This window comes from Ammospiza caudacuta, chromosome 5, assembly GCF_027887145.1.
Source record: "Ammospiza caudacuta isolate bAmmCau1 chromosome 5, bAmmCau1.pri, whole genome shotgun sequence".
NCBI classification, from domain to species: Eukaryota; Metazoa; Chordata; class Aves; order Passeriformes; family Passerellidae; genus Ammospiza; species Ammospiza caudacuta.
This window is the reverse complement of record NC_080597.1, coordinates 77,742,600-77,760,920: the sequence shown is the minus strand read 5'-3', so window position 1 is coordinate 77,760,920 and position 18,321 is coordinate 77,742,600. Positions and strand designations below refer to the sequence as shown.

Sequence of the window (18,321 nt, the reverse complement as noted above, 5' to 3'; positions counted from 1 at the left end):
ACTCCCATCCTGGGACAGGGACACAGGGACAGGGACAGGAACCCGCTACAGGGACACACATCCTGGGGACAGGGACAGTGGCTCTGCCACGGGCTGCGGGGGCTCCGGGTGTCCGTGCCCCGGTGTCCCTGTGCCCCGCCTGTCACCTGCCCCCTGCCCTGCCTGTCACCTGCCTGCCACCTGTTTGTCACCTGCCCGACCTCTGGCCCCTGTCCCAGTTGTCACCTGCCCGTCACCCCGAGTGTCACCTCCCTGTCCCCTGTCCACTCCCTGCCCCCTGTCCCCTGCACTGAGGGGACACGGGGAGGGGTCTGCAGCACTCGCGACCCCCACCCTAAAGACCCCCCCCATGTCACCCCCCGTGTGTCCCTTGTGACCCCCCCACCGACGGCGATTGGGGGGTCCCGGGGAGCGGATTTGGGGAGGGGGCAGAAGGAGCAGTCGGGAATTTGGGGGTGGGATTTGGGGAAGGCGGGATTTGGGAAGGGGGAATTCGAGGGGGTTGGATTTAGGGCGGGATTTGGGAAGGGGGAATTTGAGGGTGGGATTTGGGATGGAGGAATCTGAAGGGGCGGGATTTGGGGTGGGATTTGGGGCGGGATTTGGGGCGGGATTTGGGAAGGCGGACTCGAGCGCCGGCCCCAGCGCGGCTTTATTGGTCTGAGTTTTACATTCTGCTGTCGCAACGGGGCGACCCCGGGAGCCCCCCGGCCCCAGAGCAGCGGGCGGGGGGCGCAGGGGGCACTGAGGTACAAACGGGGGTCCCCCACCCCCTGTGCCGCACCCCGAACCCCCCAAACCCACCCCAAACCCCCGTTACTGGCCAGGAGTGCGGATCTGGGGGTGCCCGCAGCCCCCACCCCAAATCCCACCCTTATTGGGGGGCGTCCCACCCACCTCTGCTGCCGAGTCCCGGGGTGCGGGAGCTCCCGGGGCTCAGCCCCCCCGAACCGTTGTGGCGGCGCCCCCCAAACTGTCGGGGCCCCCCCAAACCGTTACAAACCCCCCCAACCGTCCCAACGCCCCCCCAGAGCCCGGGGGGGGGGCCGGGTTTGGGGGATCCCCTCAGGAGCAGCGAGCCTTGTGCTGGAAATAGGCCTGGAAACGGCTCTGGGCGTAATCCTGGGGAAAAAGGGGAAAATGGGGCGAAAAAGGGGTTAAAAGGGGGGTTAAAAAGGGGTTAAAGGAGAGGGGAAGGGGATAAAAAGGGGAGGAAGGGGTTAAAAAGGGGGAGGAAAAGGAGGAGGAAAAGGAGGAGGAAAAAGGGAGAAGGGGGAAGAGGAAAGAGGGAGGAAAGGGCGGGGAAGGAGGGAAAAGGGGAAATGGGCAAAAAAGGGGGGAAAAGGGGTTAAAAAGGGTGGGAAAGGGCAAAAAAGGGGGGGAAGTGGGATAAAGGGGGAAAAGGGAGAGAAAAAGGGGAGAAAAGGGGGAAAAAGGGAGAAGGGGGAAAGAGGGAGGAAAGGGCAGGGCAGGAGGGAAAAGGGAGGAAAAATGGGGGAAAATGGGAGAAAATTTGGGAAAAAAGGGGAGAAAATGGGCGTAAATTGGGAAAAAAGGAAAGAAAGGGGCAAGGTGAAAAAATGGGGGGAAAAGGGGAAAATGAGGGGAAAAGGGAGAAGGGGGAAAGAAGGAGGTAAGGGCAGGGATGGAGGGAAAAGGGGGAAAAAGGGGGGGATAAAAGGGGCAAAATGGGATAAAAATGGGGAAAATGAGGGGAAAGTGGGGGGCAAATCGGGAAAAAAGGAAAGAAAGGGGAAAGGGGAAAAATTGTGGAAAAGGGGGGAAAAGGGGGGAAGAAGGGGGAAAATGGGGGGAAAAAAGGGAGAAGGCGGAAAGAGGGAGGGAGGGGCAGGGAAGGAGAGAAAAGTCGGGAAATGGGAGAAAAAGTGGGAAAATGGGAGAAAAATTGGAGAAAAAGGGGAGAAAATGGGGGGTAAATCGGGAAAAGAGGAAAGAAAGGGAAAAGGAGGAAAATGGGGGGAAGAAGGGGGAGAAAAGGGGAGACGGAGGGGAAAGGGAGGGGAAATAAGGGAAAAGGGGACCAAAGGTGTGTTCAGGGGGTTGTGCAGCCCCCCACACACCACAGGGGCACAGTGCCCCCCAAAACTCACCAGGTACCCAAAGTGGATGGTGGAGATCTTGGCCTGCACCACGGACCAGAGCCCCCAGAAGAAATGTGAGGCCAGGGTGAAGCTGGGGGAAAAGGGGGCGTGAGACCCCAAACCCCGCCCCGGGCACCCCAAAAACACCCACGGGAGGGGGGCGTGGGGCAGGGGAGCCTAAAAATGGCACAGAGACCCCAAAAGTGGCAGAGAGACCCCAAATGGGGGCACAGAGACCCCAAATGGGGGCACAGAGGGCCCCAAATAGAGGTACAAAGCCCCCCAAAAATCCCACTGATGACCCCAAAAGTGGCACAGACATCCCAGAGCGGCACAGAGACCCCCAATGGAGGTGCAAAGACCCCAAAAAACCACACAGGGCCCCAAAAGTGGCACAGAGGACCCCAAAAGTGGCACAGAGGACCCCAAATGAGGGCACAGAAACCCCAAATCTTGGCACAGAGGACCCCAAAAGTGGCACGGAAACCCCAAACAGAGGTACAAAGACCCCCCCCAAAATCACACAGAGGACCCCAAAAGCGGCACAGAGGACCCAAAAGTGGAACAGAGGACCCCAAATGAGGGCATAGAAACCCTAAATCTTGGCACAGAGGACCCCAAAAGTGGCACGGAAACCACAAATAGAGATACAAAGACCCCCCCCAAATCCCACAGACACCCCCAAAAGTGACACAGACACCCCCAATGGAGGTGCAAAGACCCCCCTAAATCACACAGAGGACCCCAAAAGCGGCACAGAGACCCCATGTAGAGGCACAAATGCCCCCAAATCCCACTGAGGATCCCCCGAAGCCCCCCGAGCGCCCCGGTACCGCTCGATCTCCCGCAGCATCTCCTCCTCCAGGCGCGCCTGCTCCTCCGGCGGGGCCCGCCCGGGGCCGCCCGACAGCGCCGACAGGTAATGGCGGATGAAATGGAGCTGGGGAGGGGGGCACGGGGCTGGGACCCCAAAGGGACCCCCCCAAAGGGACCCCCAAAGGGACCCCTGCCCAGCCCTGGGACCCCTGAGCACTCAGACAGGTAATGGCGGATGAAATGGAGCTGGGGAGGGGGGCACGGGGCTGGGACCCCAAAGGGACCCCCAAAGGGACCCCTGCCCAGCCCTGGGACCCCTGAGCACTCAGGTAATGGCGGACGAAATGGAGCTGGGGAGGGGGGCACGGGGCTGGGACCCCAAAGGGACCCCCCCAAAGGGACCCCCAAAGGGACCCCTACCCAGCCCTGGGACCCCTGAGCACTCAGACAGGTAATGGCGGATGAAATGGAGCTGGGGAGGGGGGCACGGGGCTGGGACCCCAAAGGGACCCCCAAAGGGACCCCTGCCCAGCCCTGGGACCCCTGAGCACTCAGGTAATGGCGGATGAAATGGAGCTGGGGAGGGGGGGCACGGGGCTGGGACCCCAAAGGGACACCCCCAGACCCAAGGGATCCCCAAGGGACATCCCCGAGACACCCAAAGGGATCAACCCCCCTGGTCCCAGGGACACCCCAGGGAACCCCTCAACCCCAAAGAACCCCCACGCCCCCCGAGCACCTGGACAGGTAGTGCCGGATGAAATGGAGTTGGGGGCGTGGGGAGGGGCTGCGAGTGTGGCCGGGACCCCAGAGGGACCCCAAAGGGACCCCAAAGCACACCCTGAGCCCCAAGGGACCCCTCCAAGGGACTCATCCACCCCAAGGGACCCCTCCCTGTCCCCAAAGGACTTCTCCAAGGGACCCCTGCCCAGTCCCAAGGGACACCCCCAGGGGACCTTTCAGCCCCAAGGGACCCCCCTGGGACCCCAAAGCCCCCCTCCCCAAAGGCCCCCCGGCCCCCCAGACCTGCTGCTGGCGGCTGGGGAAGTGCTCGGGGTGTGCCTGGAAGCAGGGCCAGCTCTCGTGGCTGTAGCTGTAAACCCACTCGCAGAAGTGATTGCCCAGGTCAAAGCCCCTGCAACGGGGGGGTCACACAGCACCGACCCCACTGTGAGCCCCAAACCCACTGAGGGATCAGCACCGACCCCACCGTGAGCCCCAAACCTACCAGGGATCAGCACCGACCCCACTGGGAGCCCCAAAATCACCCAGGGATCAGCACTGACCCCACTGGGAGCCCCAAACCCACCGGGTATCAGCACCGACCCCACTGTGAGCCCCAAACCCACCAGGGATCAGCACTGACCCCACTGTGAGCCCCAAACCCACCAGGGATCAGCACTGACCCCACTGGGAGCCCCAAACCCACCGGGTATCAGCACCGACCCCACTGTGAGCCCCAAACCCACCAGGGATCAGCACTGACCCCACTGTGAGCCCCAAAATCACCCAGGGATCAGCACTGACCCCACTGTGAGCCCCAAACCCACCAGGGATCAGCACCGACCCCACTGGGAGCCCCAAACCCACTGAGGGATCAGCACTGACCCCACTGGGAGCCCCAAACCCACCGGGTATCAGCACCGACCCCACTGGGAGCCCCAAACCCACCAGGGATCAGCACTGACCCCACTGTGAGCCCCAAACCCACCAGGGATCAGCACCGACCCCACTGGGAGCCCCAAACCCACTGAGGGATCAGCACTGACCCCACTGGGAGCCCCAAACCCACTGAGGGATCAGCACTGACCCCACTGTGAGCCCCAAAATCACCCAGGGATCAGCACTGACCCCACTGTGAGCCCCAAACCCACCAGGGATCAGCACCGACCCCACTGGGAGCCCCAAACCCACCAGGGATCAGCACTGACCCCACTGGGAGCCCCAAACCCCCCTGGGAGCCTGCAGAGGGGATTAAAGCCCCAAATCCCACCAGGATCATGGAGCGGGGACAGGGCGACCCCAAATCCCACCATGATAATGGAGCAGAGAGGTGAAACCCCAAATCCCAACGGGGTCATGGAGCGGTGATGGGGAGACCCCAAATCCCACTGGGACTGTGGAATATGAGCAGGAAGCCCCCAAATCCCAGTGGGGTCATGGAGTGTGGGGAACCCATAGGGAGCCCAAATCCTCTAGGGACTCCCAAATTGCCATCCTCCAAAAGCCTCCAGGGACCCCCTAAAATCTCCCTAAAAATAGAGCAGGGACGCAGGAGGGGGAGCCCCTAAATCCCACCAGGAATATGAGCAGGAAGCCCCCAAATCCCAGTGGGATCATGGAGTGTGAGGGACCCCCAGGGACACCCCAAAATCCCCCCAGGGACCCCCAAAATCCCCCAGGATCAGAGACTTGTGAGGAGGAGCTCCTAAATCCCACCGGGACCACGGAATGTGAGCAGGAGTGGGGAAATCGCAGTGGGATCATGGAACATGAGGGACCCCCGGGAACCCCCCAAACCCCCCCGGGAACCCCCAAACCCCCCCGGGAACCCCCAAGCCCACCGGTAGTTGTAGCTGCTGTACTCGAAGTCGATGAGCATGAGCCGTTCCGAGGAGGCCTCGCGCCCCGCCAGGAGCAGGATGTTCCCTGTGGGGTTGGGGTTTGGGGCATTTATGGGGGATTTGTGGGGTTCTGGGGGGTTTGGGGGGGTCTGGGGGACGGCCACCCACGGCACTCACCCTCCTGCACGTCGTTGTGGCAGAAAACCACCGGGGATGGGGTGGCCTCCAGCAGGTCCCTGAGGGACGAGAGGGGCTCAGAGGGGACAGGGGAGGGGCTGGGGGACCAGGGTGGGGACAGGGGGACAGCCAAGGGACATGGGGGACACAGGGACACTGGGGACATGGGACACAGGGGACATGTGGGACACAGAGGAACAAAGGCATGGGTGACACCAGGAGATAGAGGTGACACAGATACAGGGAACACAGGTGACACCAGGGACAGGGGGGACACAGGGACAGGGGGAGCATGGGGACACCAGAGACACGGGGACACACAGGGATATGTAGGACATGGGGAGACACAGGGGACACCATGGACAGAGGGGGACAAAGGGAAGGACAGAACCATGGACGCCCCAGCCCCGCAGGATCCCTGCCCTGGGGACGCCGTCGGGCTGGGCAGGGACAGGGGACAGCGGAGGGACACCCAGGGGGTGGCAGTGACCTGAGGCTCCTCATCTCCTGCTCCAGGTTGTAGCCCCGGAGCTGCTCCAGCTGCTGCAGCTGTGATGGCTCTGAGAACGTCAGCTTTGAGATCTGCTGCAGGTACCTGGGGACACGGGACAGTGGGGACACGGGGGCAGCACGCGGACACAGGGGACAGTGTGGGGACATCGGGGACAGGACCCTCAGAGCTGCCTGCCCAGCCCCGGCCACCCGAAGGTCTCCCCTGTGTCCCACAGGACCTGCTGGAAGCAGCCAGGAAACCCCCGGGGTCTGGACCTGCTGGGATTTGGGGTCCCCACTCCCTGATCCCAATGGGGTTTGGGGTCCCCACTCCCTGATCCCAATGGGGTTTGGGTCTCCCTCACAAGTTCATGATCCCGCTGGGATTTGGATCTCTCCCACTCCATTCTGTCTTCCCAATGGGATTTTGGGGCCCCCACTTCCTTCCCTCAGTGGGATCTGGGTCCCCATTCCCCACTGTCAGTGGGATTTGGAACTCTCCCTCCCCATTCCCTGCTACTAGTGGGATTTGGGTCCCCACTCCCCGCTCCCAGTAGGATTTTGGTCCCCCCCTCCCTGTTCCCAGAGGGATTTTGGGTCCCCCTCCTCCCCATTCCCAGTAGGATTTTGGGTCCTCCCTCCCCCTTCCCTGTTCCCAGTGGGATTTTCGTCCCCCATCCCATGCCCAGTAGGATTTTGGGTCCCCGCTCCCTGCTCCCAGTGGGATTTTGGTCCCCCATTCCCAGTGGGATTTTGTGTCCGCACTCCCCTCTCCCAGCAGGATTTTGGGTCTCCTCACCCCATTTCCTGTTCCCAGTAGGATTTTGGTCCCCCCTCCCCATTCCCAGTGGCATCGGGTCCCCTCACCCCATCCCCGTTCCTAATGGGATTTTGTGTCCCCACTCCCCTCCCCCAGTAGGATTTTGTGAATTTTGTGTCCCCCCTCCCCATTCCCAGTGGGATTTCGGTCCCCCCTCCCCATTCCCAGTGGGATTTCAGTCCTCCATCCCCATTCCCAGTGGGATCGGGTCCCCTCACCCCATTCCCAGTGGGATTTTGGTCCCCCCTCCCCGTTCCCAGTAGGATTTCAGTCCCCCCTCCCCATTCCCAGTGGGATCAGGTCCCCCCTCCCTGTTCCCAGTAGGATTTGTGTCCCCTCACCCCATTCCCTGTTCCCAGTAGGATTTGTGTCCCCTCACCCCATTCCCTGTTCCCAGTAGGATTTGTGTCCCCTCACCCCATTCCCTATTCCCAGTGGGATTTGTGTCCCCTCACCCCATTCCCTGTTCCCAGTAGGATTTGTGTCCCCTCACCCCATTCCCTATTCCCAGTGGGATTTCGGTCCCCCCTCCCCATTCCCAGTAGGATTTCAGTCCCCCATCCCCATTCCCAGCGGGATCAGGTCCCCCCTCCCTGTTCCCAGTAGGATTTGTGTCCCCTCACCCCATTCCCTATTCCCAGTGGGATTTGTGTCCCCTCACCCCATTCCCTGTTCCCAGTAGGATTTGTGTCCCCTCACCCCATTCCCTGTTCCCAGTAGGATTTGTGTCCCCTCACCCCATTCCCTATTCCCAGTAGGATTTGTGTCCCCTCACCCCATTCCCTATTCCCAGTAGGATTTGTGTCCCCTCACCCCATTCCCTGTTCCCAGTGGGATTTGTGTCCCCTCACCCCATTCCCTGTTCCCAGTAGGATTTGTGTCCCCTCACCCCATTCCCTATTCCCAGTGGGATTTCGGTCCCCCCTCCCCATTCCCAGTAGGATTTCGGTCCCCCCTCCCCATTCCCAGCGGGATCAGGCCCCCTCACCCCTCCATGGTCCCAAAGAGCCACTTGGGCTCCTTGTTGAAGGGCATGGCCATGCCGTGGAAGCGCGCCATGGTGACGGCGATCTCGGCCGAGACGCGCGGGTCCCGCAGCTCCTCGGTGCGCAGCCGCCGGCTCTGGGGGGGCACGGGGCGTTGGGGGGGCCCGGGGGGGCCCGGGGGGCGCGGGGGACCCCGATCCTACCGGCAGGTACTGCTCCAGGCGGCCCTGAGGGAACACCCCAAAGAGGCGCGGGCCCAGCGCGCGCTCGGCCAGGATGGCGAACATGACGCTCTCCAGCACCAGCGAGTCCACGCCCTGCGGGAGGGAGGGGGACAGGGGCGCCCCAAAACGGGGACACGGATTGGGACATCAAAATGGAACACCAAAATGGGAGCCCCAAAAACGGGGTCCCAGATTGGGACACAAAAAACACAGGACACCAAACAAGAATCCCCAAAAATGGGACCACAAAATGGGATCCCAGATTGGGACACAAAAAACACGGGACACCAAAATGGGATCCCCAAAAACGGGGTCCCAGATTGGGACACAAAAAACACAGGACACCAAACAAGAATCCCCAAAAATGGGACCACAAAATGGGATCCCAGATTGGGACACAAAAAACACGGGACACCAAAATGGGAGCCCCAAAAATGGGACACAACACAGGACACCAAACAGGGATCCCCAAGAACAGGACCCCAAATTGGGACACCAAACAGGGATCCAAAAACACGGGACCCCAAAAACACAGGACACCAAACATGGATCCCTAAAAACAGGACCCCAAATGAGGACATAAAAAACATGGGACCCCCAAAATGGGAGCCCCAAAAACGGGACCCCAAATTGGGACAGAAAAAACACAGGACACCAAAATGGGAGCCCCAAAAACGGGACACAAACTGGGACACAAAAAAACACAGGACACCAAACAGGGATCCCCAAGAACAGGACCCCAAATTGGGACACCAAACAGGGATCCAAAAAAACAGGACCCCAAACTGGGACACCAAACAGGAATCCCAAAAAAACGGGACCCCAAAAACACGGGACACCAAACATGGATCCCTAAAAACAGGACCCCAAATGAGGACATAAAATCATGGGACTCCCCAAAAATGGGAGCCCCAAAAACGGGACCCCAAATTGGGACACAAAAAACACGGGACACCAAAATGGGATCCCCAAAAACGGGGTCCCAGATTGGGACACAAAAAACACAGGACACCAAACAAGAATCTCCAAAAATGGGACCACAAAATGGGATCCCAGATTGGGACACAAAAAACACGGGACACCAAAATGGGATCCCCAAAAACGGGACACAAAAAACACAGGACACCAAACAGGGATCCCCAAGAACAGGACCCCAAACTGGGACACCAAACAGGGATCCAAAAAAACGGGACCCAAATTGGGACACCAAACAGGAATCCCAAAAAAACGGGACCCCAAAAACACAGGACACCAAACACGGATCCCTAAAAACAGGACCCCAAATGAGGACATAAAAAACATGGGACCCCCAAAATGGGAGCCCCAAAAACGGGACCCCAAATTGGGACAGAAAAAACACAGGACACCAAAATGGGAGCCCCAAAAACAGGACACAAAAAACACAGGACACCAAAATGGGAGCCCCAAAAACGGGACACAAACTGGGACACAAAAAACACAGGACACCAAAATGGGAGCCCCAAAAACGGGACACAAAAAACACAGGACACCAAACAGGGATCCCCAAGAACAGGACCCCAAATTGGGACACCAAACAGGGATCCAAAAAAACGGGACCCCAAATTGGGACACCTAAATGGAATCCCAGATTGGGACACCAAAAACACAGGACACAAACAGGGATCCCAAAAAACAGGACCCCAAATAGGGACACAAAAAACATGGGACACCAAAATGGGATTTCCAAAAATGGGAGCCCCAAAAATGGGAGCCCAAATTGGGACACAAAAAACACAGGACACCTACAGGGTTCTCCAAAAACAGGGCCCCAAATTGGGACACCAAAAGCACGGGACAACAAACAGGGATGCCCAAAAACAGGATCTCAAATACGGAACCCAAAAACCGGAAGCAAAAATGGGATTCCCAATCGGGACACCAAATAGGGATCCCCATATCAGGACTCCAAAAATGGCATCACAAATAGGGATTCCCCAAATCAGGACTCCCAAAAGGGACCCCAAAAATGGGACTCCAGATAGGGACCCCAAAATAGCACCCTCAAAACTGGACCCCAAAACCAGGATTCCCATACAGTTACCCCAAAACCAAGACCCCAAAACTGGGATCCAACACCAGCCTCCCCAAAACGGGCCCCCAAACCAGCACCCCCAATACTGGCACCCCAAACAATGGTACCCCAAAAACAGGCCCCCAGCCCAGCACCCCCAAAAGTGGCACCCCAAAAACGGGACCTCAAACCCAGCACCCCAAGGAGCCTCAGAACCCCAAACCCCAGCACCCCCACCCCAGAGGGAGGGCACCCAAAAACCCTAATCCCAGGAGGTCCCTTGGGGCTCCCACGGGGTTTGGGGGGTCCCTTGGGATTTGAGGTGTCACTGTCCCCTGACCTACAGGATGGCCCCAACACCCCCTACCCCAGTGGGAAGGCACCCCAAAATCCTAATCCCAGGGGGTCCTGGGGGGTTCCCCTGGGGTCCTCATGGGGTTTGGGGTCCCGGGGGTCCCCATGGGGTGTTACTGTCCCCTCACCTGCAGGATGGCCCCATAGACGCGCAGCAGCACCTGCCGGGGCTCGTCCCCCACGCTCTGCACGTGCTCGGGCAGCGCACACTTGTACAGCAGGTTACTGAGCCCCCCTCTGTGGGACAGGGACATTGGGGACATTGGGGACACTGACCCACCCGGGCAGTGCACGCTTGTACAGCAGGTTACTGAGCCCCCCTCTGTGGGACAGGGACATTGGGGACATTGGGGACACTGACCCACCTGGGCAGCGCACACTTGTACAGCCGGTTACTGAGCCCCCCTCTGTGGGACAGGGACATTGGGGACATTGGGGACACCAGGGGGACACTGACCCACCCGGGCAGCGCACACTTGTACAGCAGGTTACCGAGCCCCCCTCTGTGGGACAGGGACATTGGGGACATTGGGGACACCGGGGGGACACTGACCCACCCGGGCAGCGCACACTTGTACAGCCGGTTACTGAGCCCCCCTCTGTGGGACAGGGACATTGGGGACATTGGGGACACCAGGGGGACACTGACCCACCCGGGCAGCGCACACTTGTACAGCCGGTTACTGAGCCCCCCTGTGGGACAGGGACATTGGGGACATTGGGGACACTGACCCACCCTGGGCAGCGCACACTTGTACAGCAGGTTACTGAGCCCCCCTCTGTGGGACAGGGACATTGGGGACATTGGGGACATTGGGGACATGTGGGGACACGGATCCACCCGCACAGCACGTGGGGGTCTGTCCCCTCCCGTCCCTGGGGACAATGCTTGGGGACACTGGAAGAGGCACTGGGGTACTGGTCCAGGGGGAAACTGGGGGCAACTGGGAGAGGGACTAGGACACCAGTCCATGGGGACAACCGGGGGACACTGTGGGACAGGGATGCTGGTCTAGGGCGAGACTGGGAGGGGACACTGGGGCACGGCGCCAAACGCAGCTGGGGACACTGGGGGACGGCGACGCTACTTCGGGGTGGGGCAGCTGGGGACACTGGGAGAGGGACTGGGATAAGGGTCGGGGAAGGGACCGGGACATTGGTCCGGAGGGTAACTGGGGACACCAGTCCGAGGGGTACTGGGCTACTGGTCACGGGGGCAACTAGGGGACACCGGGAACGGGGACAACGCTCCGAGGGCAACCGGGGCCACTGGGAGGGGACAGGGACACCGCTCCGGGGGTAACCGGGGCCGCTGTGAGGGCCATTGTGAGGGGCCACTGTGAGGGGACACTGTGAAGGGACAGGGACACCGCTCCGGGGGTAACCGGGGCCGCTGTGAGGGCCATTGTGAGGGGCCACTGTGAGGGGACGCTGTGAGGGGACACGGACACCGCTCCGGGGTAACCGGGGCCGCGGGGAGGGACGCTTCCCTAAACCCCGGGACGAGACCACCGCGGAGAGGGCCGGGGGGGGAACGCCTCTCGCCCGTTCCGGTTCCTACCCGATGGGCCAGATGCCGAACTCATCCGGGCCGATGAGCTTCCAGGAGCCGGACAGAAACTCGCGGCACCAGGCGTAGGCCTGCAGGCGGGTGGCGGCGGGGACATTGCCGTCCTCGCTGCAGCAGCCCCGGCCCCCCGCCGCCGCCGCCATGGTCGCCCCTGCCCCGTCCCGCTCTGCCGGGGCGGCACCCGGGCAGCCTCCAACCAATAACAACGCGATTAACTGATTGACGGTGTAATCGACCAATAGAAAGACGTCTCAGAGAGGTGGTGCGTGCGCCGCAGCCAATGGGCGCACTCGGCGGGATGCGGCGGAACGTGGAGGTGAAGGCGCGGCTGAGGGCGCGGGAGGAAGCGCTGAGGGCGGCCCTGAGGCTGCGGGGGCTGGGCCCGGTGTGCCCGGTGTGCCCCGGGGCAGGGCAGGGAGCGCCCCAGGTGTGCCCCGGGGCAGGGCAGGGAGCGCCCCAGGTGTGCCCCGGAGCCGGGCCGGGCACGGGTGAGGGGCAGAAGCCGCCCCAGGTGTGCCCCGGGGCCGGGCAGGTGCTGCTCCAGACCGACACGTTCTTCCGGGTGCCGCGGGGGCGGCTCAAGCTGCGCCGGACACAGGTGAGGGGTGGCAGGAGGGGCTTGGCCCTGGCCCTGTGCTCACCTGGCCCCGTGCTCACCTGGCCCTGTCCCTCACTTGTCCCCACCTGTGCCTGTCCCCAGGATGGCCGGGGGGAGCTGATTTTCTACGAGCGCCCCGACAGCGCCGGCCCCAAACTGTCCAAGTTCAGCATCACCCCCACGGCCGATCCCGAGGGGCTGCAGGTGAGCGGGGCTGGGGGCGCCCTGGGGTCCCTGTGTGTGCCACCTTATCACCCCTGTGCCATCCCTGTCACCCACTGTGCCACCTTGTCAGCTGCTGTGCCATCCCTGTCACCCCTGTGCCATCCCTGTCACCCCCTGTGTCCTCAGGTGGTGCTGTCCTAGTCCCTGGGTGCCATCCCTGTCACCCCTGTCCCTGTGTCCCCAGGCGGTGCTGTCGCAGTCCCTGGGCGTGCTGGGCACGGTGAGGAAGGAGCGGCTCCTGTTCCTGCTGGGCCAGACCCGGCTGCACCTGGACCAGGTGCAGGGGCTTGGGGACTTCCTGGAGCTGGAGGTGAGGGAACAGGGGGCGTGGCACCCCGGGTGACCCCAGGTGACCCCGGTGACCCTGGGTGACCGTGGGGTGGCCACAGGTGGTGCTGCGGCCGGAGCAGAGCGAGGAGGACGGGCAGCGCGTGGCACTGGAGCTGCTGCAGGAGTTTGGGATTGGGGAACAGGACCTCATCTCTGGGGCCTACCTGGATCTGCTGCTGGCACAGGGGGACAATGGGGACACACCCTGAGCAGCCACTGGCCGGCCAGGGACAGCGGGGCTCAGGGCAGGGGCACCTGGTGGCTGTGCCCACCCTGTGAACACGCTGTGCCCACCCCATAAACACACTGTGCCCACCCTATAAACACACCGTACCTTGTCCCACACCATAAACACCCCGTACCCCCTATGGACACCCTGTGCTCAACCCCATAAACACCCTGTGCCTTGTCCCATCCCATAAACACCCTGTGGCCACCCCGTAAACACACTGTGCCACCCTATAAACACACTCTACCTTGTCCCACACCACAAACACCCTGTACCCCCTATGGACACCCTGTGCTCAACCCCATAAACACCCTGTGCCCTGTCCCACCCCATAAACACCCTGTGCCCTGCCCACAGACACCTCCAGCCCCATAATGCCCCCCAGAAACCCCATACCCACCCCACAGACACCTCCTGCCCTGTCCCACCCCACAGACATCCTGTGCCCACCCCACAGACACCCCCAGCCCCAAACTCCCCCTGGAAACCCCACACTGCCCCATGGTCACTGTGTCCCCCTCCCCATGGCCACCCTGTCCCCCCCGTGGTCACCGTGTCCCCCTGCCCATGGTCACCAATAAACTCTGTGTCCATGTCCAGCTGTGCCCGTTCCCGGGGTCACCCTGTCCCCACCGTGTGACATTCCCGGCTCAGAGGTGGCAGCGATGCCCGGCCCCGATCCCGGATTATGTCCGGAGCCTCGGGAAGTGCCGGGGGGGGCCTGGGGGTGACAGATGGGTGACGGGGGTTGGTGGCATCTGTGCCAGCTGCTGCAGCTGCTGCTGCCACCCCGGCCTGCCCGGGGGGGGGAACTGCGGCTGGAAAATCCCCTGGGATCGATCCAGCAGGGCAAGGCCACCCTCCTGTGTCCCCAAGTGTCACATCCATGGGGCTGGAAACCCGTGTGGGGATGGCGATCCCAAACATTTTCCGGGAGGAGTTTTCTCAAATTTTCCAAAGGTGGCCCCGCTGAGGCCCCAGCCGGAATCCTGGAGAGCCCTGGAGGGGCTGGAATGGGGTCAGGAAGGGAACAGGGCTGGGAAGGGCTGGAAAATTCCAGAGGGGTTTGGGAGGGGACTGGAAAACTCCAGAGGGGTTTGGGATTTGGGCTGGAAAACTCTGGGGGATTTGGGCTGGAGAAAACCAGCTGGATTTAGGATTTGGGCTCAGCCTGGAGCAGAGGCAGCTCCAGGGCTCCTTCGGGACAGGCTCTGGCTCATCCTGGGATTCTCAGGGAAGCTTCTGGAAGCCCTGGGCTGCCCTGGGGCTCCCTCATTCCCTTTGCTTCCCAGATTTCTGTTGGGCCTGGGCTGGGCTCAGGGCTGGGACGGTGCCGGGCGCTCCTGGATCCGGGATTTCCCAGCTTTGGCTTTTCCCAAAGGGAAATTCCTTTTTTTTTTTTGGGTGGAATCTCAGCTCCAGCCACTCCAGTTGCTTCTCCAGGAACTGATGTTCCATGTTGGGGTGGGAAGTGGTGGAGGTTGGATGTGGAGAAGGGCTGGGATTTGGGGATTTGGGGATTTGGGAATGAGGAGACACCGTGGCTCTGTGGGAAGGACTTGGCTGGAAGTGAGAGGGAAGAGGGAAAACTTGGGATAAGGAGAGCGGGAAGGATTGAATGGATGGATTTTCCTCAGGCTGGATTGTCCCAGCAGAAATTTCTCCCATTTTTTGGAGCTGTGGCAGGTCCAGGTGGATCCTCTGGATCCATTCTGGGAGCTGAAGGTTTGGGATCGACCCAGGGTGGAATTCATGGATCCTGGGAATGGAAGCGCTTGGAAAACTTCCTGGGCTGTGCCCGTGGGATCTCCTGGATCCTGGGGGATCCTCGGGATGGGCTGGGAGGTCCTTCCCAGGCAGGCCTCACCAGGATTGGGGAACTTTGGAATCCTGGCCCATGGAATGCCGGCAGTGCCTCGGGAAGGGTCCCCGAGCCCCCCAGGGATCCGTGCAGGGAGAGCCCGGGAAAAGTGGGATGTGCCCCGGGCTGGGGCCAGGGCAGCTCCGCGGGGATCGGGGCCGGGATCGGGAATGTCCTTCTGGGCCTGCCCAGCTGCTGCCAGGAGCCAGCGGGGATCGGGATCTGCTCCAGGGAATGAGCCCCGGGAAGAGAGGGAGCGGCCTCAGCCTGGGCCAGGACAGGCCCAGCTCCCGGATTTGGGATCGTTTTCCATGGAAAGGGGTCAGGCCTTGGCAGAGGCTGCCCAGGGAGCTTTGGAGTCACCGTCCCTGGAGGTGTCCAAGGAATTCCTGGAGGTGGCACTTGGGGCTCGGGTGGGGATCAGGCCCAGCTTGGATCGGTGACCTTGGAATTCTTTCCCAGCTCAGTAATCTGGGAATTCTGTGCTCACACCCCATGAGAATTCCCAGCACATCCCAGTTATCCAGGGAATGAACCTTGGGAAAAGTGTGAGCGGCCTCAGCCTGGGCCAGGGGGGATATTTGGGATAATTTTCCATGGAAAGGGGGCCAGGCCTCGGCAGGGGCCAGAGGAATCCGGAACATCCGGAGCGGGACCCCAAAGGAGCATCGAGCCCAGTTTATCCTTGGAAATCCTTGAAGTCCCTTAAAGCCACAATTCCCGCTGGGAGTTTGGGAATCCCTGGGCTTGGGAAGATCCTGCTCGGTTTTTATGGAATGTTTTCCCTGTGGAATGGGAGTCAAACACCCCGGGGAGAGCTCCTGGAACCCCAAATCCCTGCTGCGGTGGGGCCGTGTCCCAAAATCCCAAAGGAACAAAGATGGGAATGGGAATGTTGGGGTGAAGATGGGAGTGGGAAAGGGCTGAAAACTGGGAATGTTGGGTTGGAAATTGGGAATGGGGGTGTTGGGATGGATGGGGAAGGAAATGTTTGGATGGATGGATGATGGATGGATGGATGGATGGATGGATGGATGATGGATGGATGGATGGATAGATGATGGATGATGGATGGATGGATGATGGATGGATGGATGGATGGATGGATGGATGGATGGATGGATGATGGATGGATGGATGGATGGATGGATGATGGATGGATGGATGAGGGGTGGATGATGGATGGATGGATGGATGGATATGGATGATGGATGGATGATGGGTGGATGATGGATGGATGGATGGATGATGGATGGATGGATGGATGGATGATGGGTGGATGATGGGTGGATGGATGATGGATGGATGGATGATGGGTGGATGATGGATGGATGGATGGATGGATGGATGGATGGATGGATGATGGATGGATGGATGATGGGTGGATGATGGATGGATGGATGGATGGATGGATGATGGATGGATGGATGGATGGATGGATGGATGGATGGATGGATGATGGATGGATGGATGGATGATGGATGGATGAGGGGTGGATGGATGGATGGATGGATGGATGGATGGATGGATGATGGGTGGATGATGGATGGATGGATGGATATGGATGATGGATGGATGATGGGTGGATGATGGATGGATGGATGGATGATGGATGGATGGATGGATGGATGGATGGATGGATGGATGGATGGATGGATGGATGATGGATGGATGAATGGATAGATGGATGGACGGATGATGGATGGATGGGAATTTTGGGAAGAGGCACAGGCAGGAGTGGGTCATGGGGGGCGTTGAGGTGCCCTGGATGTCCCCTGGGCCTTGTGGTGGCACCAAAGTGGCCTCAGCCTTGCTTGGGGACATGGGGGACACTGAGGGTGTGGGGACATCGAGGGAATTGGGGGACACGGAGACACTGAGGGAGTGGGGGACACAGGGGTGGCACTGAGGGACCCCACATCCCACGGGTGGCAGTGCGGGGGTCCCATTGCCCACCGCCGGAACTGGGACCGTCCCCGGTGTCCCCTGGCCGCTCCCTGGTGTCCCCTGCGGCCACCAGCGGCGGCCGTTGTCCAGTCCCGCTGTCAGCACCGGGGACAGCTCCGCTCGCGGGCCCTGCGCGGCGCCCGGCCCCGCTCAGCGACCCTGCAGAGCGACCCTCTAGAGCACCCCATAGGGCCCGATCCCCTATAGAGACCTGACCTCCTTGTAGGCTCCCCGATCCCCTATAGACTCCCCGGATCCCCTATAGATCCCCCCGATCCCCTATAGACCCCTGTGCTCTGCTCCCAGTCCCCACACTGCTCCTGTCCCCTCTTACCGACCCCATAGACCCCCCGAGCCTCGTATGGATCCCTCAGGGCCCCTACAGAGCTTCGGGATCCCCTATAGACCCGCCCTATAGCCCCTCTGCCCCCCATATGGCCCCTGTTCCCCTCCCCTGGGTTCAGCACCGCGGACAGCTCGGCCCAGGCCTGTCACCGCCCCTACAGGGACCCGCCCACCCTGACCACCCTATAAACCGCCCTGCCCCACTACGGACCCACTGACCACCCTATGGACCCCCTGGCCACCCTATAAACCTCCCTGCCCCACTACAGAACCCCGACCACCCTGCCCTGCCCCACTACAGAATCCCTGAACCCCCTGCGGACCCCCTGGCCACCCTATAAACCCTCTGGCCCCACTGTAGACCCTCGACCCCTCCTATAGACTCCCTGACCCCACTATAAAACCCCTGATGTCCTATAGACCCTACTGACCCCCTGTCCCTATAGACGCCCCTGTCCTCCCTCGATCTGACCCCTTCCTGCCCCTCCCCGCCCCAGCTGATCCCACCCCATCCCAAATCCCCTTCCCTTCCCTTCCCTTCCCTTCCCTTCCCTTCCCTTCCCTTCCCTTCCCTTCCCTTCCCTTCCCTTCCCTTCCCTTCCCTTCCCTTCCCTTCCCTTCCCTTCCCTTCCCTTCCCTTCCCTTCCCT

The 18,321-nt window shown here is 61.0% G+C and overlaps 2 protein-coding genes across 2 annotated transcripts; one reads left to right on the top strand and one right to left on the bottom strand.

Annotated features, from left to right (window-relative positions):
• Positions 1-939: 939 nt before the first annotated feature.
• CHKB (choline kinase beta) lies at positions 940-8,244 on the bottom strand. Its single transcript, XM_058805375.1, is given in 9 exon segments — positions 940-1,122; positions 2,112-2,193; positions 2,936-3,042; positions 3,945-4,053; positions 5,483-5,567; positions 5,660-5,718; positions 6,150-6,254; positions 7,960-8,139; positions 8,141-8,244. Coding segments are annotated over 9 exon segments (888 nt in total). The 3' UTR covers positions 940-1,065.
• Positions 8,245-12,435: 4,191 nt separating this feature from the next.
• LOC131558332 (uncharacterized) lies at positions 12,436-14,071 on the top strand. The gene is made up of 4 exons (XM_058805983.1): positions 12,436-12,735; positions 12,838-12,939; positions 13,145-13,270; positions 13,350-14,071. The coding sequence occupies exons 1-4, from the start codon at positions 12,436-12,438 to the stop codon at positions 13,497-13,499; spliced, it is 678 nt and encodes a 225-aa protein (XP_058661966.1). The 3' UTR covers positions 13,500-14,071.
• Positions 14,072-18,321: the final 4,250 nt, after the last annotated feature.

Excerpts from the sequence above, each read along its gene's own strand:
- LOC131558332 (XM_058805983.1), top strand. The coding sequence starts at position 12,436 with ATGCGGCGGAACGTGGAGGTGAAGGCGCGGCTGAGGGCGCGGGAGGAA. Across the intron at positions 12,940-13,144 it reads CCGATCCCGAGGGGCTGCAG|GCGGTGCTGTCGCAGTCCCT; the intron begins GTGAGCGGGGCT and ends CTGTGTCCCCAG. Across the intron at positions 13,271-13,349 it reads GGGACTTCCTGGAGCTGGAG|GTGGTGCTGCGGCCGGAGCA; the intron begins GTGAGGGAACAG and ends GGGTGGCCACAG.